General features: G+C 16.7%; 6 protein-coding genes across 6 annotated transcripts; 3 read left to right on the forward strand and 3 right to left on the reverse strand.

Moving 5' to 3' along the window:
- Positions 1-548: 548 nt before the first annotated feature.
- On the reverse strand, positions 549-3,860 carry PRELSG_0513400 (conserved Plasmodium protein, unknown function; the record flags this gene model as incomplete). Its single annotated transcript, XM_028675392.1, has 1 exon — positions 549-3,860. One exon carries the CDS (start codon positions 3,858-3,860, stop codon positions 549-551), a length of 3,312 nt encoding a protein of 1,103 aa, XP_028531985.1.
- Positions 3,861-6,797: 2,937 nt separating this feature from the next.
- On the forward strand, positions 6,798-8,087 carry PRELSG_0513500 (golgi organization and biogenesis factor, putative; the record flags this gene model as incomplete). The annotated part of the gene is made up of 1 exon (XM_028675393.1): positions 6,798-8,087. One exon carries the CDS (start codon positions 6,798-6,800, stop codon positions 8,085-8,087), a length of 1,290 nt encoding a protein of 429 aa, XP_028531986.1.
- A 1,187-nt stretch (positions 8,088-9,274) lies between these two features.
- On the reverse strand, positions 9,275-11,041 carry PRELSG_0513600 (conserved Plasmodium protein, unknown function; the record flags this gene model as incomplete). The annotated part of the gene is made up of 1 exon (XM_028675394.1): positions 9,275-11,041. One exon carries the CDS (start codon positions 11,039-11,041, stop codon positions 9,275-9,277), a length of 1,767 nt encoding a protein of 588 aa, XP_028531987.1.
- Positions 11,042-16,957: 5,916 nt separating this feature from the next.
- PRELSG_0513700 (conserved Plasmodium protein, unknown function) lies at positions 16,958-17,569 on the forward strand (the record flags this gene model as incomplete). Its single annotated transcript, XM_028675395.1, has 3 exons — positions 16,958-17,041; positions 17,149-17,278; positions 17,451-17,569. The coding sequence occupies 3 exons, from the start codon at positions 16,958-16,960 to the stop codon at positions 17,567-17,569; spliced, it is 333 nt and encodes a 110-aa protein (XP_028531988.1).
- A 132-nt stretch (positions 17,570-17,701) lies between these two features.
- On the reverse strand, positions 17,702-18,811 carry BET3 (trafficking protein particle complex subunit 3, putative; the record flags this gene model as incomplete). The annotated part of the gene is made up of 6 exons (XM_028675396.1): positions 17,702-17,740; positions 17,823-17,906; positions 18,014-18,196; positions 18,345-18,444; positions 18,516-18,613; positions 18,752-18,811. The coding sequence occupies 6 exons, from the start codon at positions 18,809-18,811 to the stop codon at positions 17,702-17,704; spliced, it is 564 nt and encodes a 187-aa protein (XP_028531989.1).
- Positions 18,812-20,346: 1,535 nt separating this feature from the next.
- On the forward strand, positions 20,347-24,435 carry PRELSG_0513900 (regulator of chromosome condensation, putative; the record flags this gene model as incomplete). The annotated part of the gene is made up of 1 exon (XM_028675397.1): positions 20,347-24,435. One exon carries the CDS (start codon positions 20,347-20,349, stop codon positions 24,433-24,435), a length of 4,089 nt encoding a protein of 1,362 aa, XP_028531990.1.
- Positions 24,436-25,187: the final 752 nt, after the last annotated feature.

Consider the following 25,187-nt stretch of genomic DNA (forward strand, 5'->3'; position numbering starts at 1 on the left):
TTAATCTAAAAAAAAAAAAAGAAAAAGAAAAAAAACATATCTACAATACAATGATATAATTATAATGAAATATATTAAAAAAATATATTAATTAAATCATTGTATTGTAAAATAAAGAAAATAAAATTTTCTTAGAAATTCAAATTAAAATCATTTATAATATTTATTTCTGAAATAAAAAATAAATAACGTATGTGCAAAATATTTTCTTGTTTATTATAATTTTTAGGAATTATATATTTACTTATCTTTAATTATGTACTCATTTATATCTCTTTTTTTTTTTTTTTTTTTGTTTATTGTATCTTTTTACACAAGTATATACATAAAGATATGATAATAAATGCACATATATAAATTATTACATATTTTTATATATTATAATAAATGCCAATAAATGGGATATGCATATCTATTTTATAAACTGAATATATAGATTTTTATATAATTCAAAAGAAATTTATTAAAATCGCTCTACAATACGTTGTATATATATTATTTTTATTTTATTCTTTTCTTTTTTTTTTTCTTAAATTATTTCCCTATTTTTAATTACTAAAAGAATTATTATCACTATTTTTTATGGTATCCGAACTATTATCTATTTTACTCTTTATATCATATATATAATTATTGCTGTTATCAGAAAAATGTATGTTTTTACTATTATGGTCATCGTTTAATTCAGAATAGTTATCAAACTTATCATCATAATCATTTTTGTAATTATTTATATCATAATCATTTTTGTAATTATTTATATTATAATCATTATGTTCATTAATATTATCACATCTATTACTATAATTATCTTCAGCATTATGATTATTTAAATTTTCAGAATCTATATTATTAAAATTGCAATTCGAACTTAGTGAGTAGTCTGAATTATTTTTATGATAAATATTATCATATTTTGTATAATCATTTTTATTTTCGTCAAACAATATATCTATTACATTTGAATATCCACTGAAATTATTATCTTTGTTTTCTAAATCTTTTTTATTATCATTACAAATATTACTTATTTCGTTATGATCAACTTCTGTTTTTTTTTCATCACTATAGTTCACATCATTAAAATATAAAGAATAATGATTCAGTTCATCTATTATGATATCATTCCATCCAGATACAGTTACTAAAAAATTAGATAACCATTTAATTTCTAATGATTTATTACTTAAAATTTGACATATATGTAAAAGATGAGCTTTATATCCACAATCGATAAAACTTTCAAATTTTTTTTTTTTTTTTTTATTTTTGATATTCCTGCACCTTCTTACTGCATCGAAATATCGTAAACATTTCGGTAGGAAAGTCGTTAACGCTAAAATATAATATAATAAGTATGAATATTCGTTTTCTTTAAATATAATTGTTTGTAATAAGTCACAAACAGATATGTGTAACAAATTATTCCATTTATATTTAAAAAAAATATCAATAGATATATCGAAAAAACCTTCGTCTATTATTTCTGTTAATATATTTTTTGATTTTGTTTTTATTAATGTTTTAATTAACTGAATAATTTCTAATGTAGTAAAACCAAGTATATTTTTATTTTTATTTTTATTTATATTTTTAATATATAACTTCATAATATCTTTTATATAACTAAAAAAACATATATCAATAAATGTACTATTCTCTAAGTATTCTATCCATTTTGATAATGGAATATTAGCATCTCCTTCTTCTTTCTGAAATATATGAAAAGTATCTTGTTTATTATTTTCATCAAGGATATTAGGATCATTTGACAAACTAAATGTATCTTTATTTTTTTCTTCTTTTATAATTCCATCTTTTTTATTAATTTTATTGCTTGCTATTTTTTTCATTTTATTTAATACTTCTTCAAATTTTATTTTCTTCAAATGATTTAAACTATCATCTTCTTCTTCTGAAGAAGAAGCTTCTGAGCTATATGAATTAGAAGTATCATTATTAGTATTTTCATTTTCGTTTTCTTTATAATTGGAGTCATTTATATTATAAGAGTAGCTTATATCATAAATATTTTCATTTTTAATTTGTTCATTGTTTTCTGTCGTATTGTTTTTTTGATTATTTTGAATGTTATAGAAATTAGAAGATTCATTTGTCACACCATTCTTATTATCAGGATTTTTTTTTTCATTTGATAATTTATTATTATCTAAATGTATTATATTATCAATAGAATTACTACTGGCATTATTAACATTATTACTATGATTATCACTGTTATTATTATTATTATTTATATAATTATATATATTATTAATACTGTTACAATCGTTATCATAATTACTTAATACATTATCACCGTTAAAATTATTATTTTTTTTCATTTTTGTGTCTTCTATATTTTTATTTCCATTGTAATTAGAATCTTCTTGATTTTCTTTCTTAACAAGCTCTTTATAACTTTCTTTGTTATTTTCATCATTTAAATTGTTTTCTTTATTAATAAATGAGAAATAATTTGTTTCAATATTGTTATTAATATTATTATTATTATTAGTGAATAAATTATTTAATTCATAATTTTTTTTCTTAAATTCTAATTCTTTTTCTTCTTCTTTTTCTTTTTCTTTTTCTTTTTCTTTTTCTTCTTCTTCTTCTTCCTCTTTTTTCTGTATTTCTTCTTTTTCTTCATTTATAATATCCATATTATTATTTTCTTCCATTTTTTTTTTATTTAAATTATTTATTTGCTTTTCTTTATTTATATCTTCTTTTTCTATTTCGCTTTTTTCTATTTCTCTTTTTTCTTTTTCAAATCTTTCTAAATTTGTAATATTATTAATAATATCGTTAGGAATGTTTTTTTTTACATGCTCATTATTTTCACTTTCTTCTTTTGTTATGCATTCGGTGATATTTCTTGAGGTTTGGTTTTCTATCATTTTATTCGGCTTTCTCTTTTTTTTCTTTTTATATTTTTCCATTTCTTTAATATTATTTTTTTTCAATTCTTCTTCTTTATTATATATTTCTAAGCATTCATAAAAATTGATATTGTTATAAGTTTTAGCTAAAACAGTGTAATGCAACAAATCAGAAATAATAGTAATAGCAGCTGAAATTGTATAGGGGCATTCAGAAAAAACGCATTTTATTAAATATGAAAAGGATAATTGTGAAGCTAAATCTACTAAAAAGTAATTAAAATAATAAATTTCAGTTTTTCTAACAAATATATCTCTAATTAGACAAGTTATATTATCTTCTCTATCACAGGGAATATAAACATGCTCACAGAAGTTTCCATCTAAATTACTTAAAATTAAATAAATGATATCCTTATTATCAAATATACACAGATATGGATCTTTAACAAACAATAAAACTTTAAATAATTCAGTTATATTTCTAGAATAAAAATGATATAAAAAAGCTTTTAAATATAGTTCTTTTTTCTTTTTTAAAAAATTAACGACATCTTGTGTATTCTTATTATAAATAACTATAGCACATCTACTAAAGTATCCAGCTAAAACTTCATTTAATTGATCTTTATTCAATATAAATTTCCAAAAATATTTCATTAGCTTATCGTTATATACGATTGATTCAATAATTAATTTATTTTCTGAACTTATTATTTGATGACTTTTATAAGGAAATTTATATGATTTATCATAATTATCTTTTTCATTCGATTCTTCAATAATATAACTTAAAATTTTTTTTAAATTTTCTTCTTTTACTAAAAAATTTAACAATTCTATATTCTCTGATTTTATTTCTTGAATTAATCCTTCATAATTTAGAATACTATCTAAATCATTTGATTTAATATATTTTTTTATATCAAATGTAATATCATCATTTTTAAAACGCCAATATAAACCGCTTTCCATTTCAAAAAAATATTTTCAATTAATAAAAAAGTAAAATGTAACAAGAATCATATAAAATAATATAAAAAAAAAAAAAAAAAAAAACTAACATAAAAGAGTTTGAACTAAACAAATATAAAATATCAGTGAAATTAATCTTATGTTAAATAAAAATAAAGTTAAACCAAATTTAAATAATTAATAATAAATAATAAAAAAAAGCATTACCTATAAAATAGACCAAATTAGTGCAAATAAATAAAACTAAATATATATATATAAAAGAAAAAAATAATAATTAACTATATTTTATAATAATATGTTATTATGCATATTCATATAATAAGACATTTCAGCATAATTTAAATTAAACTTTTTTTTTTTTTTTTTTATCCTTCTTATGATAATTCTTTGAAACACAAGGTTTTCATATATAATTTAAAATTTTCTATTTAAAAAAAAAAAATAAAGAAAATAAATTGTCTAATATAAATATATATATATATGTTTGTATTAAAAAGTATATAATTTCACAAAAAATTGTATTTTAATTTTATTAATAAAAAAAACTATAAAAAAAATACTTTTCAAAAATAATTTCAATGAAAATAAGAAAATAATAAATTTTGTGTATTATTGAAAAATTAAATTTAGATTAAATAAAAATATTATTTATATATTATTCATACATATACATATATATAACTTTTGAATTTAAAACAAAAAAAAAAAAAAAAAAGAGTACATAGACAAGATGCTACCTTTCTACAATTATAAATAAAATGCTTTTAGCAATTTTAAATTTATATATATATTTTTTTTTCAATGATATTTTAAATATACTTTTTATAAAAAAAATTTAAGCATATGTATAAGCATAATATATATAATATTTTTAGAGTAAAATATTATTATATTTTTAGTGTAAATTATTTCAATGTATTTATTTTTGACAAATTTATAAAAATGTTATAAATGTATAAATAATATAAAAAAAAAAAAATATATATATATATATATATATATATATATATCTTATAATAATTTTGATGCTGTTTAGTTTTTTATTAAAAAAAAATTAAAAATTTTTAATTTAAATAAAAATGTTAAACTTAAAAATTTATAAAGTACAAAATTTTCAATAACTCGAAAAAAAAAATTAGATAAAATAAAATATATAAAATTACAAATCAAATTATAATGGATATAAATATTATCGCATTTTTTTTAATTAATTTTCATTTTAAGTTTATAAATATAAAATAATATTATAACTCATCTTTTTTAACAAGCTTAGTAAATATAAAAAATTTATATTCTATGCTATCATTTAGATAATTAGTATACTCCTGCAAATAAAAAAATTTATAAATTATTTTTTTTACAACGAAATAAAAAAAATAAATTTATTTTTTGTGTTATTTTATTTGAAAGGATTTAGATAAATAAAGAAAAAAAAAAAAATAAATATTTTATACACAATACTGAAACATTTATTTTCATATATTAGTTTTGAATATAATAAAAAAGGTTTAATTAAAATAATAAGAAAAAAAAAAAAGAGGTATTATATATATACATATGTTACAAGGTGATATCTTTTAATTATATGTACACTTTTTCTTTTTTTTTTAAATAGATTTTATAGACGTTGTATTTAAAGTATTAAATAATTTTTCATTTAAATTAATATATTTTCATTTCTTATAGTTGATATATAAATTAGACTTGCACAATGTAAAGAAAAAAAAAAAAAAGAAAAGAAAATGGCACTTAAGATAAAAATATAATTTTTTAAATAATTTTCTTTTGCTGATAATAATTCACCATTTTTGATATTCATTTAATAGAAAATATTTTAAAAAGTGTATTAAGTTAATTATTTTAATGTTCATTCAAAGTATATAACCCCAATAAAATGTATTCAATAAATATATATTTAAATAATTATTCAAATAGTATAAAAATTTATATATGTATTAAAATAAGTATTAAGCAATTATTAGAATAGCATACATACACTTAAGTTACATTTAAAATTTTAAGTATTTAAATTACCATTTGAACAAGGGTAATTTTACTTCTTTTATAAACTACTCACCTACTTTTTTTTTTTAGAAAAGTAATTAAAATTATTTTTGTGTAATTTATTTGATAATAATTTAATTTTTTTTTTTTTTTTTAAAAAAAAAATTCTTGAAGTCCAATATGCATACATATGGATTCATATATTTAGTATGAATAAAAAAAAATAATAAAAGCACAAAGAAAAAAAAAAAAAAAATGAAATATTTCGTGTTAAGAGAAAAAATAATTTTTTATAAAAGTAAAAATAAAATGAATATATTAAAATTTTTATAAGATATTTTAATCCTTAATATATAATTTAAAGTATTATATAAAACAAGCAAAAAAAAAAAAAAAAATAAACTATATAAATTAAATATATATATATAATATATTTATATATTTTTATAATAATTTAAAAAAGTATAACTTGTAGTGATACAAGTAAATATATATATAAGAAAAAAAAAAATTCACAATATATGAATATATGTGAAAAAAATAATTAAAAATGATTACAATAGTAAATTTTTTAGAAAAATAAATAAATGGAAAAAATCTTTTAAAAATATATAAATATTGTTATAAAAAAAAAAATTTAACAAAAATGTTAAGTATATAAAAAAAAAAAAAAATTCTTTTTTATAAATAAAGCCTATATTATTATAATTAGGTTAAAATCCTTTCTTTAAAAACTTTTATTTATACAATTTCATACAACTATTTAAAAAAGAAAAAATTTACAGAGTCCTTTTTTATCCTATTTTTATATTAATAAAAAAAAAGAAAGTAAAGGAGTGAAGAGTGAAAGCTATATAATATTTTGTTTGTATTTATTTTTATACTTGCTTTGTTCTTTTTCTTTTTTCTTTTTCCACTTTTTATTTAAAAATGTCAGTTTACATTCAGCTAACACATGATATATCAGGAACAGTTACAGCAGTAACTATTGGAGATTGGATACTTGGGATATTAAAGCAGAAAAATATTCAGGAATATGAAGTTTTTTTTAAAAAGTTTTTAAATATATATCAAAAACAAGATAAGGAATCAGAAAGTAATAATAGATCTGAAATATTTTCTTTATTATTATCAGCTAGTGATTTTGTATTTGAAACTCTTGTTGAAACAAAAAAAAATAATAAAATTAAAGTTATAATTGATAATAAAGAAAGTGTAAAAAGTTTTAATGAATTTTATAAGGAAGTAGAAGAATATTTTGTTATCTTAATTTCTATTTTACAATTAGAATTCAAAAGTGTAGAAGATTTAAATAATGCAACAAACAATTTTATTAAAGCTATAAAAAATTATAATGTATTTCCAGAATTGAGACTAAAAATTTTACAATTATTATACAATTCTTTTAGTGTTAATTTTTCTTTTAGATTTCCTACTTTTATAGCAATTTTACAATTTTCTTCGCAGAATAATATTTTTCATAATATTCTCCCATATATTAAATTTATTGATCAATGGATAAAAGAATGGAATATCAGTTCTCGAGAAAAAAGACAAATTTATTTAATTATTGCACAGGAATTGAAAAAGCTAAAAAAATATGAAGATTCTTTTAAGCATTTAAAAAAACATATTTATTATTTTCAAAAAGAAAGTGAAGAAGTTTTAAATCATCCAAACACAATTAATGCAAGTGTCGAATTAATAGTTGACTCCATTAATTTAAATAATAATATTTATTTTCATGAAATTTTAAATTTAGATGCTATACAGAATTTACAAAATATAAATGAACATCAACCATTGTTTGAATTATTAACTATTTTTTATAAATATAGTATTGTTGAATTTTTAACTTTTAAGAATACATATGGTGTAGATTTTTTCATGAAATACAATATTAACTTAGAAGTTTGTGAAAATAAGATATACTTATTATCAATAATATCTTTGTTTAAAGATACTAAAATTCAAAATATTCAATTTATTTCAGAGAAATTAAACATAACTCCGTTAGAAATTGAACAAATTCTTGTTGCAGCTATTGGAAGCGGTGTTATTGATGCAAAAATTGATCAAATAAATAAAACAGTTCAAATGAAAACGACTATATTAAGACATTTCGACGATCACCATTGGGAATTATTAAACAATCAAATTAGTAAATACATAGATAATGTTCAAAAAATATTAGACTTAACTAATCAAACTAAAATATAAATTAAAAAAAGAAAAAGAATAAATTAAAATAATAAAACTACACAAAAATATTTTATATATATATATATACAAAAAATTGAAAAATTAAAGAATATAATTAAAAAAACTATTATTTTAAAAGATCTCTATTATTCTCATGATTAAATTTATTTAAATGTACCTTTTTTTTCTCCCCCTTTTTTTTTCTTCTTTCTTTTAATTCATTTCTTATAAATTTTAAATAAAATAAAATCCCTTTTTTTTATAATTTAATAAATTTTCGTTTGAATATATTATATATAAATTTTTTACAATTTATTTTTTTTTTTTTTTCTACTTTCTTTTTATAATTGTGTATTTTTTATTCAAAATTCACTGCAAATACAATCATTTTTATGATCTAAACCATGATAGTTATGTTAAGTTTCTTATAATTAAAAAAAATTTTAAATAAATTTGATAATTTACATATATATATAAGTCATAATTGAGATGTACACTTCTGCATATATATATATAATTTATTTAAAAATACTTTATTGAATCATGAATAAAACATATTGAAGTAACTTTTAATAATGTAGAAAAAAGTAAAAATAAGAATATCTTTTACACAAAACAAAAAAAAAAAAAAAAAAAAAAAAAATTCATATCTATATAAATATCCGCACGTTTTTAATAAAATATTTAAATGAATCATCCTTTTTTATTAGCAATCTCCTTTATTTTTATTTTCGTACAAAACATTGCTTCATTTTATTTATTTCAATTATAATTATTCCTTATATATATATATATATATTTAAATATATGTGTTACTAACAAAGATAATAACATTTTGAATTGATGATTTTTTTTAATCTAAAATATAGAATTATAATTAAAAAAAAAAAATAAATTTATTGATAATATATAGTCTTTTCAATTCATGTTGAAATACTTATAATTAAATATAATAAATTTATATATATATGCCTTAATAAATAATATAACGTTTCCATTCATATATTAATAATTTTTTTTTTTTTTTTAATAAATAAATTTGGAGTATTTTAAATATAACTTATATATATATACCTGTCTAAATTATTTTTATTTTATTTTATTTTTTTTATTTATTTTTAATAGAATTCATTTTAAATAATTAAATAATAAAAGAATAATTTTAAAGTAATCTTTATATATATATAATGGTATTATTTCACATATTAATATACAGCAATTTTTACATCTTTTAAAAAATGCAAATTTTTATTTTTTTGATTATCGTTAAGATTTGTTTTAACTTTATATTTTTTATTATAAAAAAATTTGTCTACTTTAAAATTTTTTCCATTCTTATTCTGATTATACCCATTATAATTTGATGTTTTTATATAAGAATTTCCGTTATACAATTTATTATTTTTTTTCATATTTCCTATATTAAAGTTCATTGAATCATGATTTAATTTTGCATTATGCTCTAAATTGAATGTAACAAAATTTCTATTTAAATAAGTTTTTTTCTTCTTTTTCTCAGCAATATTTTTCGGAGTATTTAAAGAATTATCTTTATACATATTTATATTTAGAAATTCTTTTAGATTTTTTGCATAATTTTTTGTTTTCATATTATATGAATTTGCTATTTTATCCTTATATGTATTATTAATATTTTCTTTTACATTATTATCATTATTACTTCTATTTTTATCATTCTTTTCTTTATCATTTAAACAAATTTCTTCCTTACTTAGGTTTTTATCTCCATCTTCTGACAAATAAATTGGTATTGGAATCTGTTCGGGTTTTGGTGATCTCATGTATAAGGGTATTACAAATAAATTTGCATCTTCTTCTTTTTTTAGTTTTTTTGTTTCTTCATTTTTTAAACTATTATTTTTGCACAGTTCTACTTTTGATTCATGATTTAAAAGATTTGGAGAAGAAAAGGAAAATAAAGTTTTCGATGATGCAGGCTTTAAAACACTCTCATATATTTTGCTATGATAATTTTTTTCTGAATGTTTCATTATTTTTATAATTTTATTACTGTTATTTTCTATATCTATATTATTAAGGCAATTGTTTTTGTTATTTTTATCATTTAACATTAGTGAATTATCTTCATAGTTCTTATTTGCACCTTTAATTAATGAAATATAAAATTTTTTAGTAGTATTTTCTTCACTATTATTATTATTAATATTATCATTGTTATTATTCACGTATTCTATAAAATTTTTGTCTTCCATATTGGTAAAATGATTTTCTCCTGTCTTTCTTTTAATTTCATGATTATCTTTAATATTATCACTTTTTTGTTCTACCTCTTCTAATTCAGTACTAATACTTATTTTTTTATTATTTACTTTAATATTCTTGTTTCCTTTTTTTGTATATTCCTTTTGATTTTCAATTTCTTTTTCTTCTATTCCTTTATCAGATATTATTTCTTCAATGGAATTTTCTTTAACATCTTTCAATAATAAATTAAAAAGCTCTTGTGTTGAAGAAAACTTAAAACCTTCTTTTGATTTTTTTAAGGATACAGTTTTTTCGGTTTTTGTTTTTTTGTTTTTTTTTTTTTTCTCTTTATTTTCTTTATTATCTTCTTTTTCTTTGTTACAAATTTTTTTTAATGTTTCTTCATTTTTCATTATTTCTGTTGGTCTTTTAAGTATTTTTATGATACATTTTTTTTTATTCATTTCTTTTTTCTTTTCTTTTATTTCCATATTCTTTTTTTCAATTTCTAATTTCGATTCTCTGGAATTTCTTTTTAATAAACTGGCCCTCCTATAAGTTTCCTTTCTCTTGTTACACAGTTCATAATGATTATTTTTTTTGTAATTTTGTAATTTATAATAATTATAATAATTCTTATATCTATTATAGCCATTATAATTATTTCTTTTGCTGTAAAAACATCCTTTAGTGTAATATACACTAAAGTATATTTTTTTGGGCTTTTTGTAACTATTTACTATCATTTTGTTGAAGTATAAATATATACATTTAATGATATATACTCGTTAATTAAAAAAAAAGTTATGTCTATATATATATTTTTTTTTTTACAAAAAAGGAAGATAAAAGAAAAAAAAAACTATATATATAAATAATACTATTTATGTAAATAAAATTATTATGTATATAAACATATAAATATATATATGTGAATAATATTAAATACTTAAAAAAAAAATCTTTATCTATCTATCTATCTATCTATATATATATATATGTAAACAATGTTATATATAAAAATAAACAATAAAAAAGGGGAAAAAAAAAAAAAACAAATTATATAAATACGGCCTCAAATTTTATTCTTAAAAAAAAAAAAGTATTTATGTATTTTAAAATTAAGTATATAATTTCCTTTTTTTTTTTTTTTTTTTTTATATATAGAGTTTTCAAAATAATTTAATTATTAAATTTTAATTAAAAACAAAAAAGAAAAAACAACAAAAAAAAAAAATAAATAAAAAATAAAAAAATGCATAAAATTATGTTATCTATTCACAAAAAATATATCTATATATATATTATATATATATTTTTTTTTCATAAAATTAATTTAAAATAAAGAAAAGTGTAATTCTTTTTCCTATTGATAGTATTTAAAATTTTCTCCTCTTTATAATGATGAATACATAAATATAAATGCATAGTTTTAGTTTTATTATGTCAATTTTTCCTTTTTGTTTATAATAAAATATACTATAAGAAATGAATATACATAATTATATATCCTTAAAATAAAATTTAAACACATAAATGATATCAAAATAAATATTAAAAAAACAAAAAAAATTTAAATAATAAATAAAAAAGTGAATTTTTGTTGTAACTTACAAATATAACTATGGTGATATTGTTATATTTACTCTTAAATAAAAAAACATTTAGAAGATAATAATAAATTAAAAATATATATATATATATACATGTCTTTAAGTATTATAATTTGTTAAAAATATTTAACAAAATATATATAAACAGTTTCATATGCTTAAAAAAAAAAAATGTATAATACTTTTTATTTTTACTTTAATATTTGTATTCATATATATTAATTATTAATATTTTTTTGTTTTGATTATCCTCAATCTATTATTATTAAATATATTTTAAATTACTATTTATTCTGATTTTATTCGAATATATTTTATTTAAAAATAAATAATACGTTTAAAAAAATTTACATTTTAAATATATATTTTTTTTTTTTTTATCTAATAAAATTATTTTCCATATATATATAACATAAAAAAAACTATTGTTATTATTACATGTTTATATTAAATTATTTTCATTTTTTTTTTTTTTTATTTACCTATTTTACATCATTATTTCAACTTCATTATTAATATATATATATGCATATGAATTTTTTTTTTCTCTATATAGTAAATTTAGGTTTTAATAGTTTCTCAAAAATAAAAATAATATATATTTATATAATCCATCTTAATAAACATAATTGTTATGTAAGTATACTCATTTTTTTCTATCCGATACTAAAAATACTAAGTTAAAATACACATTTTCATATTTTTCACACAAAATTTATACTGAAATATACAATTTCATATTTTCTTCTTATTGATAAAACGTATATATATGCATGTATATCTCTTTAAAAGTGATAAAATGTAGTTTATTTTAATTTATATATATAATCAATTCTTCTCATTATATTCATATATTCTTTCTCATGAATATATTCCTTCCATTTCAAAAAAAAAAAAAAATAAAATAAAATAAAAATTTGGATATATATATAATAACGTTACAACAAAAAAAAAAAAAATATATATATATATTATAAAATAAATATATTAAAATAATTTATATTAAAAGTATAGTATATGTATTATAAATTTTTTTAAATTTCAATTTAAACAAAGAATAAAACTCAGTAAATACGTTTTTTTTTTTTTTTTTAAAGTAATTTATTTTCTAAAATAAACAAATAAAATAAATGAATATATAAAAAAAAAAAAAAAGACTAATCAATTCTTTGTATTAAATATGATATTGGGATAACATAAAACTATTATATGAGCCATGTAACTTAAATTTTTCTTAATAATAAGAAAAACTTACAAAAAAATAAAATATTAATTTTTTTTTTTAGTCTTTCCTTATTTATTTTATACTAAAAGCTAAATAAAAAAAAATAAAAACATATAGCTAAATGGTATGAAATATATGTATGTCTCTTTAAAAAAAAATATGTATATACATAAATTCATTAAATAATAATGTAATTAAATATATTAAAATGGATATATATGTGACTACTAAAATCACACATGTGCCATTAAAAAAAAAAAAAAAATTAATTATTTTAATATAATGAAGTATAGAAAATTTATGAAGAAAATAAAAATAAAAATAAATAATTACAATAATACAAATATAATAATAAAATATCTTGTATAAACATAGGAAAAATAAAAAAATAAAATTTTTTTCTATATCATCCTATATTCAACAATAAAAAAAAAGAAAAATAAAATAAAATTTATTTAAAAAAAAATTAATATACGAATAAAATACAGGTATATATTACATATAAAAATATATACAATTAAAAACAAAAAAAAACAAAAGATTAAAAAAAATGTTTTATAAATCCTCTCAAATCTTTTTACGTTTTTTTTTTATTATTTTCATTAAATTCTTTATATATTTGAGTAATTATTTACATTTAACTTAAAAAAAATTAAACAATTAAAAAAATCTTACAGCGTAAATATTTTTTTTTTTTTTTTATTACAGCTTAATATAAAAAAAAAAAAAAAAATAAATGTTGCACTAAAAAAAAAGATGCACAGTCAAATTAAGGCAGAGTAAGAATTTCAAATAAATGTACATCAAAATAAAAAAAATATAGCAATAAAAAAAAAATATGTAAATATTTTGTAAAAATTCAATTTTTTTATTTTAATTTTTATTTTATTTTGCGTATTATTAAATAAAACTCTGAAGAAAACTTTTTTGTAAAAATGTACATAAAAAAAAAAAAAAATTACGTATTTTTCATTGCTTTTACTATTAAACTTTGAAATTTTTTTTAAATAATTAAAAAATATTTTCTATACTTGACCTTTGAGATTAAAAACATTTATTTTTTTTTTTGGGGATAAAAATAAAATAAAAGTTCAATAATACAAGTATTTATTATTTATTGTTCCATTATTTTTGTAATAAGTTGTTTAAATGTAATAAGAATAATATTCAATTATTTTATTTTCATTCAAATAAGAATTTATATATCTCATCTATATTGTACTTATATTAATATGAACTCATTTTATAAAATCAAAACAGTTAATATTACTATAAAAAATTTAAATAAAAATATATAAGGTTAACTATTTTTTACAACTTTAATTATTTCAAAAGTTTCATTGGCTATTCATAGCATAATTTTTTCTTGGAATTTTCTTTATTAATATTAAATTTGTTCATAAAATGATATATTTTTAATTAAAACAAAAAAAAAAAAAATTTAAGATTTACATATATATATATATATGAAATAACGCACAACTAAAATTTTAAGAAATATTTGAGTAAACAAAACTAAATAATAATTTTCTTTTTAATTCTGCTCAAAATAAAATTTGAATGTTAATGTATATTATTAAATAAGTGGTAAAATGAAATATATTCTATTTTAATTAATAAAAGCTTGAAACAAATTTCTCAATTTAATAATAATTAAACTTAAATTATGAAAAGTAAAATTATAAATAATAATATTAGGAAAAAATAAACATATATATATGTTTTAATAAGCATATTAAAAAAATATATATAGAAATGAAAATATAATATGTTGCATATATTTATATAAAATGCATACTTAAAATATTATGGTAATAAAATTATTCAGTAAATGAAGTTGGTAAAATGAAAATAAGTACAAAAAAAAAAAAAAAAGTTATAATTCCTTCAAATTAAGTAGTTATAAACTTCCACAATATCTAAAAACACATTTATTTAAATTCCATTTTATATCATATTAATATTATACATTCAATGTCAGTTTCTAAAAAAAACATTTTATCAATTTATTATATTTTCTGCAAATGTACTTTATTTATTTAAATATTTTCAAGTAACAAAAAAAATATATATATAAGTGCATGAATTTATATATTCTTTGCTGTGAAATATATAAGAAATTATGCTTAAAAATAAAATAGTATTCTCCAACTTTTTTTTTTATTTATTTAAAAATAATTTAGTCTTAAAATAACTTACATTTTTTTTTTCCATTTAAAAAAAAAATTTGATGCAACTTGCGATCAATAAATATAATAAAGTATAAAAAATTTATAAAAAACGATTATTATTAACGATTTTCTTTTAATGAGCAAAAAACATCTTTTTCTTTTTTTTTTTTTTACTTTACTAATTTATTGAACAAAATGAAGAATTATACAGTTTATAATAAAGAATAAAAAAGTTAAAGTAAAAAGAAAATTTATATTTAAATGCATGTTAAATTTATTAAAAAAAAATATAATTTTTTCATTTAAAGGCATGCAATTTTGTTATTTTTGAACACATAGCTATATAAAGAAAGTTTTTAAGTTTCAATAAAAGTAAAATAAATTAAAATATATATTTTTTTTTTATTATTATTAATTATTATTATCTAATTTTCTTTTCTAATTTAAATAGAGAATTTAAATAAAAATTGTTTAAGAAAAATTCTGATAAATAAATAAATCAATACAAAAAAAAAAAAAAAAAATTCATAACTAGTTCAAATGTATTATTGATTAAAAAAGTATAATAAGATTTACTAACATGCATGATTAAATTTTTTAAATTTTCACAAAGATTTTTTTTTTACCTTTTCAAAATTTTTTTTTTTTGTACTTAGTTTATACATTTTATGGCTTAAAAATATACGAAGATTCATATATATGTTAAGTAAAAGGAAAAATAAATACTATAAAAAGAGTTATTCTCCTCTCTTTTTTTTTTGTCCCATATTTTTTATTTTTCAAGTTAAAGTTTGTGCATAATAAATTTTAACAAGATATGAGGTTGCAACAATTTAATTTTAATTATTTTTGAAATTAAATTATTACATGCACATAGCGTTGACAAATTATTCTGTGCAAAAACAATTTTTAAGGAGTTAAATATGTAAGTATATACACATATAAATATAAATATATATATATATATATATATATTTAGTAATTTTTTCTCAATTAAATAGGAGACATTAAATAATAAATGAAGAAGAAATGATAATATCAAATCTGAATTTTTTTTTTTTTAAATATGTTAACAATATAATCTTCAAAAATATTTGAATTATTAATTTTTGGGAAAAAGCACTTTTCCCCCCCCCCTATTATCTCATATATTCATTTATTTGAAAGGCCAATATACTTATTAAATTTTATAGTATATAATCTATGGAAAAACTTAGAAAGAAAAAAAAGAATTATAAAACGAATGGAAATTCTGTATTGAAATATAAATTTTTTTTAAAATACTTTAAAAAAAAAATTAAAAAGTCTTATTATTCTACTCATTTATATTTAAATAAAATACTTCTATAACAAAATTCTTGAATATATTTATTAATAAAAAAAAATGTTATAAGATGTAAAGTTTTTTTTTATAATATTTATTTTAATTAAAAATAACATATATTCTTTAATAAATTAAATTATTTACATGTTAAAATTTTTTTCTTTATTTTTCTCTAAAAAATTTAAAAAAAAAAAAAAAAAGGAATTTTTTTTATACTTTTTCTATTTTGGTTCTTTTGAAATGAAATACATTTTAATATTTTGATATCAATGTTATTTTTTTTCTTGAATTTTTTTTTTTAATGCTTCTATTAAAATTTAAATATAAGAATGAATTCTTCAATTAATGAACCTGATAAAGATAATATATTAAAAGGAATAGGAAATATAAAAATTGCGAGGGATTTGCTAGAAGTAAAAGCTTCTTTATATAGTTCTATAATTTTAATTTTTTTAAAATATTATTTCACTAAGAAATAATATATATATTTTTTTGATACACATTTTTATTTAAATTTTAGATTATAATGAACAACTGTGATCACGCTAATTTTAAAATTACAATAAAAGACAAAAGAGAGTTTTATGGTTGTTTAGCATATGTGGATAAATATTATTTATTCCTTATTGATTGTGAAGAACATTATATAGGTATATAATATTATATATTTTCATTTTTTTTATTCTATCAAAATATAAAAAATTGAATAATACTTATAATGTAAATTATTATTTTTAAAATACTTTTTAGTATTTTAACATTATACTTCAACTATCATAAAACTGAAGTAGCTATAACCAATTATAATTTTTTTTTTTTAAGGAAATCAAAGTTATATAAGAAATTGTGGTGATATTTTAATTCCATTAAAAATAGTTAAATTAATAGAAATTAAAAAAAGTTATTTTGATAACTGTTATAAAAAACTGAAAAATATATAAATTTTTTTTTTTTTTATAACGAAATATATGGCATTTAATCGATTTTTTTATTTTTTGCGTTATATATTTTTTTTTCATATAGAAAATTAAACTTATAATATTATTTTAAAAAAAATTCTATAAAATTAAGTTTTATGATTCTTCATCATTCAGAATTTCTTCTTTCATAACCTATGAGAAAATAATAAAAATAAAAAAATAATTAACAATTATTTTAATATTTAGTCACAAAAAAATATATAATTAAAATTACTTCTTTTAGTTGAATATAGATTTCGTAATAATCATCTCCTTTCAGCATGTCTTTAACAAAGTAACAGTTAACTTTGATTCTAATCTAAATTAAAGAAAAAGAAAAAAATTGTAATTTTTTTTTTTTTATGATAAGATATATTTTTTTTACTAATAATTATTTCAACAATTATAGATATTATAAATAATTACTTGCTCTAACGCTCCTTTTATAACACCACACAGTAAACTACAATAATTTAAAGAAGACAATGATTTTGGTAATTCGACAAAATCGCTTAATGGGTTACTATCAAAAATTATAGAATAAATATTTGATTCTTTATTTATACAATTAACAGTTCCACTTATTCCTAGGAACATTTTAAATGCTACCTAAATATATGTTAAATTTATTAAAATATATAAATATTTATACATACACATAAATTTCTTTTCTGTTAATATTTATTTTAAAGTATTTTTATTAAAATTAATTTTTCTATTTTATTGTCTTATTATAATTTTTTTTTTTAATTTTTACTTTTGCTATAACTTCCACAGTTTCTTCAAAATCTTCACAAAATGAAATATCAGATTTAGCTAAAAATTCTTCAATTAACCTTATACCTATGTTATATCCCCTAAAAATTAAAATATTATTGAGTATATATATATATATGCAATAATTAAACTATAAAAAAATTTGTATTACATTTTTTCTAATTGTTCATTAACTTCATCTACTAATTCTAAATCTTTTAACAACTGACTTACTAAAGCCCCATATGTTAATGACAACAATTCCGAATTCTGTCAAATATGAGAATAAAAAAAAAAAAGAGTTAAAATTATATATATATATATATATATATATATATATTTTCTTCATTTAAATAATATAACATAGTTCTAAGTATTTAAGCCTTATATATTTTATTTTGATTTTACCACTTTTTCTAATTTCGCAAAAATAGCTTCTCCATGTTTCTGATATTTATTTTTTGACATTTTTTTTCTCTAAATTACACAATATTATTTTTTTACATAATTTTACTTGTAAATTATTACACAATTTTTCTTTTGAAAATTAAAATTTTAAAAATTTTATAAAGAAAATATATGGGAAAAAAATTTATTTTTTTATTTATTTATGTTGAAAATAATTATTATATATATGTAACGCAAAAAATAAATTTAAATTATACGAAAATCATTTTATTAAAATTATTCTTTTATATAATAAATTATGATTCCTTATATGTGCTTATTTAAAACTACATTTGTATTTATTATATATTGTGAAATTTTAAATATTTTTTACATCAAAAAAATGTGTTCTTTTTTTAAAATTACATTTTTTTATTTAACATAACGGATAAGTTTTATTCTTGCAGGTATATATTATAACAGAGAATTTTTAAGAATAAAATTTTATTTTTTTTCTTATATTTTCTTAATAGAAAAAAAAAAAAAATTAGTACGAAGTTTTTGAAGTTTTTTTTTTTTTTTTTTCAAATTATTATTTTATATTTATTATATGAATTTATTTTAAATTTAAATAAGTTTTCAATTTTTTTTTCTTTTTTATATTAATTTTTGCGAAATTGTATGAAATGTGAATAATGTTTAAAGTTTTGTCCAATAATAACTTTTTATGATTATTTCACAATTATTTTATAGAAATGGAATTGCAAATTTTTGCAAAGTTATACTTTGTTTTTACTTTACAGAAAATTTCTCTTTTTTTTTAGTTGTACTTCTAATTAAAGGAATATATAAAATACTACCTTTAAAGGAAATAATAAAAAAATATGTATATATATTTATTTATTTATTACAAAGTAGTTCTTGATTTCTTTATTTGTGAGATAATATTTAAAAAAAAAATGTGTAAAATTCTACATTTAGAGGAAATAGTAAAAAATGTGTATTTTTTTTAAAAGAGACTATATATGTTTTTTTAATTTCTTAAGATCAATATAAAAAAAAAGGTTTCTCCATTTCTAAATATTAGTAAAAAAAAGTCAAAACAGTTTTAATTTTAACTGTATTAAATAAAAAATTGAGAAAATTATTTTATTTTTAAATAGTATCAAAAAAATCAAAAAAAAAAAAATGTGGCTTTTATCTTAAAATTTATAAAAAGAAATTCAAAAAATAGTTCCATTTTTAAGTTGTAAAAAAAAAATTTTTTTTGCATCTATAAGTTGCAATGAAAAAAAAAGAAAAAATTGTAAAGCTGTTGTTTTATAATTTTAATTTTAATTAATAAAAAAAAAAAAAAGATCCTTATTATTTATTTAAAAAAAAAAAAAATGTAAAGGAATTTTATTATTAAACACAAATAAATGTATATGTAACATTTTTGTCATTAAATTTTAGTTATAAATCAAAATTGTGCATGCCTAGAAAAAAAAGAAAAAAAAACTTTAGAATTAATCTGTGAACTGTTTAAAATAAGTTGGAAACTTTAAAATTTTTTTTTAAGAATTTAATGATACATATATATATATAAGTATATATATAAGAGAAATAAAAAAAAAATGTATAAATTATGTGATTTAAAAAAAAAAAGTGAAGCAAAAATAAAAAAATGTTATGAATTAAACAGTGAAGACACTAATGATAATGAAGATAATAACATTCTAAATATAAGGAGAAAAATTTTTTCTCATCATAATATATTAGATCAATTAGCTATCTTAAATAAAAAAAAAAAAACTTCTATTGAAGAAAATGATGTTTGGGATGTTATATCAAATATATCCAATTATTCTTCTGATAATAACAAAGAAACAGAAAAAAAAAAAATCTTAATTTGTTTAGGTAATAATAACTTTGGTCAGCTAGGTTTTGATGAAAATGACTGGATAGGATATATAGATTTTTCAACTGTCGTTATTAATAAAAATAAATCGGGTCCATTTGACGAAAAAAATAAAAAGAGTAAGGAGTTTAATGCTATAACAAATAAATTAAAAAAAAGGAGAAATTCTATGTATAATAACTATTTGCGCAATAATCTATGCAATAATGAAATATATAATAAAATATTAACAAGTTTGCCAAACGATTTTCATTTATCAACTATAGAAAAAAATAAAAATAAAAATAAAACTAGAAAAAATAAAAATGATGATATCAGTAATTATAATAATAATAAGATTGATAGTTATAATAGTGATGATATAAATAACAATATTAGTGATATTAATAATAATTCTAATAATGATGATAAGTTAATTTATGGCAATAAAAATGATGAAAATAATTGTAATGATAATAAAAATCATGTTGAAAATTTAAGAGAAATAAAATTAAAAAAAAATAATAATGAAGTAGCCAATATTAAAGTGGATTATATTTCTAATAATCAAAAGTATTTTATTACTAATAATAATTTGAAGAGGAATAAATATAAGGAAAGTGTGATGGGAAAAAAAAAATTTTTTTCTGAAAATGAAATGAATTATAAAGAATTCAAAGAAAAATTAAAACAATATGATGATTTCCTAAATATGAATGAAAAAGAAATTAGTAGCAATAACAATAAAATAAAATTAAAAAATGAAGAGAACAATTTATTTATTCCTCAAATAATTAAATGCGGGAAGTATCATTCTGCTGTTGTTAGTGAAAATGGTTTTGTTTGTTTATGGGGATTAAACTACTATGGCCAGCTAGGAATAGATCCTAGAAACTCTATTTATACATGCTATAAAAAAACGAAATTTAGAAAATTTAAAAAAAAGAAAAAAGAAAAATGCTGTCCACTAATCCAAAAGGAGAAAACAATTTTATCTCCATATATATATAAATTAGTACCTTTAAAGCAATTTGGTTACAAACATAAAGTAAAAAATATTAGTTTAGGAGCATTTCATACTTTAATATTATCTTACGATGGTTATATTTTTACTTTTGGTTGTAATAAAAAATCTCAACTAGGATTACCCGACTATTATAATAAAAAAATTTCTTACACAAGTAAGCCTTTTCTAATTCCTATTAATAATAATTCAAATAGAATTTTAAAATCTTATAACGATAAAAAAAATAAAAAATCTTTCTTCTCAACCAACATGATTTATTCTAAAATTGTTCATCCAATTATATACATAACTTGTGGAACATACAATAGTGGTATTATCGACGCAAATAAAAAACTGTGGTTATGGGGATGGAATCAATTTGGGCAAATTGATAACTCTTATATAAATGAGAAAATAAAAAGAAGAGAAAAGAAAGAAAAGGAAAAATATGAAATAAGCACAAAAAATAATATAAGAAAATTACAAAAAATAAAGAATTTAAAAAAAAAGAAACCTTATGGGAATATAGAAAATTATCAAAAAAAAGAAAAGATAAATAACAAAAATGTCAATATACCAAGAAATATAAAGATAAAAAAAAAAAAAATCATACAAGTCAGCTTAGGTAAATATCATAGTTTGTGCTTAACAGAAGATGAATCTATTTATGTATGGGGATATCTGAATAAAGAAGAAAACGAAAAATGTTGTTGTATTTCATCTAATAATTATTATAAAAATGTAACAACAGTAACAAAAATAAAAATTTTAAGTAATTTACATATATCAAGTATTACTTCTTCTAGTACACATGTAGTCTTTGTTGCACCTATAAAGTATGTAAATGAGAAAAATACTTTTATGAAATTAAATAAAATTTGGAATAAATCAAATATAGTCAAAAAAGCTGGTGACACTTTTAGATATAATATATTGTCAAAAAATGAGAATAATAATGAAACATTTTTGAAATATGATCCTTACAATTTCTTAAATAGAGGAGGAGACAATGTATTTTATATAAAGTATACGGATTTATATCACTTAATAAATTTCAACGAAAATGTAAATAAAGTGGATAATTTATGTAACGCTTATCCAATTATGAATGATGATATTTATTATAACAATAAAAATAATATTTTAAAAAATAATCTTTTTAGTCAATACTTAGATAAATCTAGAAGTAATCTTAAAATAGAAAATATATTAAAACCGTTATTCTTTACTCACAGTTATAATTTTCCTGAAATAAATTCTTTACAAATATTTCAAGTTGGTATTGGAAAGAATTTTTGTATTTTTATGACATCGTCCCCTTCTATAAATAAAATTTTGAATAATAAAAAAATTGATTATATAAACAACATTTGTTCTTTAGGTTTACTTAGAAATAAAATACCTGAAAGAAATATATTCGTTATAGGAAAATCGGATTATAATCAATTATGTTTGCCTGGTAATAGTAAGCATACAGATAGTCCTATTTATTTAGATAAAAATAAGTTAATAGATGAAGTGCTAAAAAGAAATAAAAAATGTAATTTCTTAAATATATCTAATAAAAAAAAGTATTCAGATCAAATTAGCTACAATAATAAATTACTTTACTTAAAAAAATATGAAGAAAGAATAAAAAAAAGTATAGCAAATTGCAACTTATTATATAATGATTTTCATCGACATAAATTTTCCTTAATTATTGATACGAGTAATTCAAATAAAAATTATCGTCCTTATAAATTAAATGAATCAAATTTAAGTGTTTCTGGTCAAAATAAAAAATCAATATCTTATACTCAATCATTAAGAAATAGAGACAGTAATAATAATTTTAATCTAATAACATATATAGAAAAAGAAGATTTAAAAATAGATGAAAATTATGTAGAAAAATACTACAAAACAGATTTGAAAAGTAAACACATTGCCTCTATTATAGAAGATCGGGAAAAAAGTATTGATGATAATTCTAAAAAAATAGATAAATACAATTTTTCATTTAATTTATTAAATAAAAAATACTCTAAAAATTCTTTTAATTCTCATATGCAAGAATTAGGTGATAGTTTAAACGAAAAATTAAACACAGAATTAGAAAGTGAAGATGCTATTTCTTTTAGATTTCAGTGTGATAATATGAAAGAAAATAAAAAAGAAAAATTACTCCATTTAATTAAAAACCAAGGATATGTAAATTTACTGAATCAGGATGCAGATGTTAACAGCGAAAAATCAAATGAAAAGTCAATCAATAGTGATTTTGAAATAACTGAAACAAACCACAATCCTTTTGAAGAATTTTATGAATGTTCTTCTCATAAAATATTATGTACGAATTTAAATTTAAATACTAATGATAAAGAAAACATCAAAAAAGGAGAACATTTTAATTTAAACTCTTATAACACAGTTATAGATAAAAGAACAAGTAATATTACAAATAAAAGTTTAACTAGTTTTCAATTTAAAGATGATAAACAAAATTCTATTTCTACAAGGAAAAAAAGTAACTCAGTAAATAAAAAAGATCTTTTTAGATGTATGATATTAAAAGCTATTGATAATATAAATGATAATTGTTTTGATGATAAAAATGAAAAAAGGAAATTGATTGGTTATGAAAAAGTTAAATCAAAATTTAAAGTTTTTAAAAAAAGAAATACTTGTCTATGGAATTATTTCACTTATCACGAAACAAAAAAAAAGAACCCCTCAAATTATAATTTATCAGAAAAAATTGTTAATATTACACTATTAGATGTTGCTTGTGGTGATTATCATTCTTTAATATTATTAGAAGTAGACATTCTAACATAATAAACTTTTAAATTTTTTTTTAAAAAAATATATAATTTTTTTTTTTTAAATTTATTAATAATGCTATACATATTATAAGAATTGTTTATATGCGATCCTTTTAAATAAATATTTTTTTTGTTCAACGAAATTAATTTATTGTATATAAATTTTATTATAAAAATTTATAAGCTATATTTTAAAGAAATAAAGAAATGAATATAATTATTTGTAAAAGATTAATTTATATAATATTAAGAAAAAAAAAATTGAGAAAAAATAAAAAATAATATTATTAAAAAAATGAAAATATATATATATTTATATATATGTTTATTATATATATTTTATTATTTTTTTATTTATTTTTTTTTAAATTTACAATAGTAAAAAATGAGAAAAAGTAATGAAATTTTAATGATTAGATCAATTTTATACATATTATGTTTGTCATAAAGTTTTTTTTTTTGTGAATAATTTTTGATCTAATAAATTTTGACTTAATTTTTTTTTTTTTTTTGGATAAATATTTTAATGTAAGTTTTTAAGTGGCGAATTAATTAAAACAATTTAATACAATTTGATATATTTGAAATAAAAAAAAATAAAAAAAAATATATATATTGAAAAAAAAAAAATTGTAATAATATATAAATGAATAAACTCAATTTAAATATTTTAAAAGATAAATGCAAAAATACTTAAAGAAAAAAAAAAAAAAAAAAAAGCCTTTATAGATTCAATTTCAATATTCCTTTTTATTCTTTTATATA

This window comes from Plasmodium relictum (genome assembly GCF_900005765.1).
Source record: "Plasmodium relictum strain SGS1 genome assembly, chromosome: 5".
Lineage (NCBI taxonomy): Eukaryota > Apicomplexa > Aconoidasida > Haemosporida > Plasmodiidae > Plasmodium > Plasmodium relictum.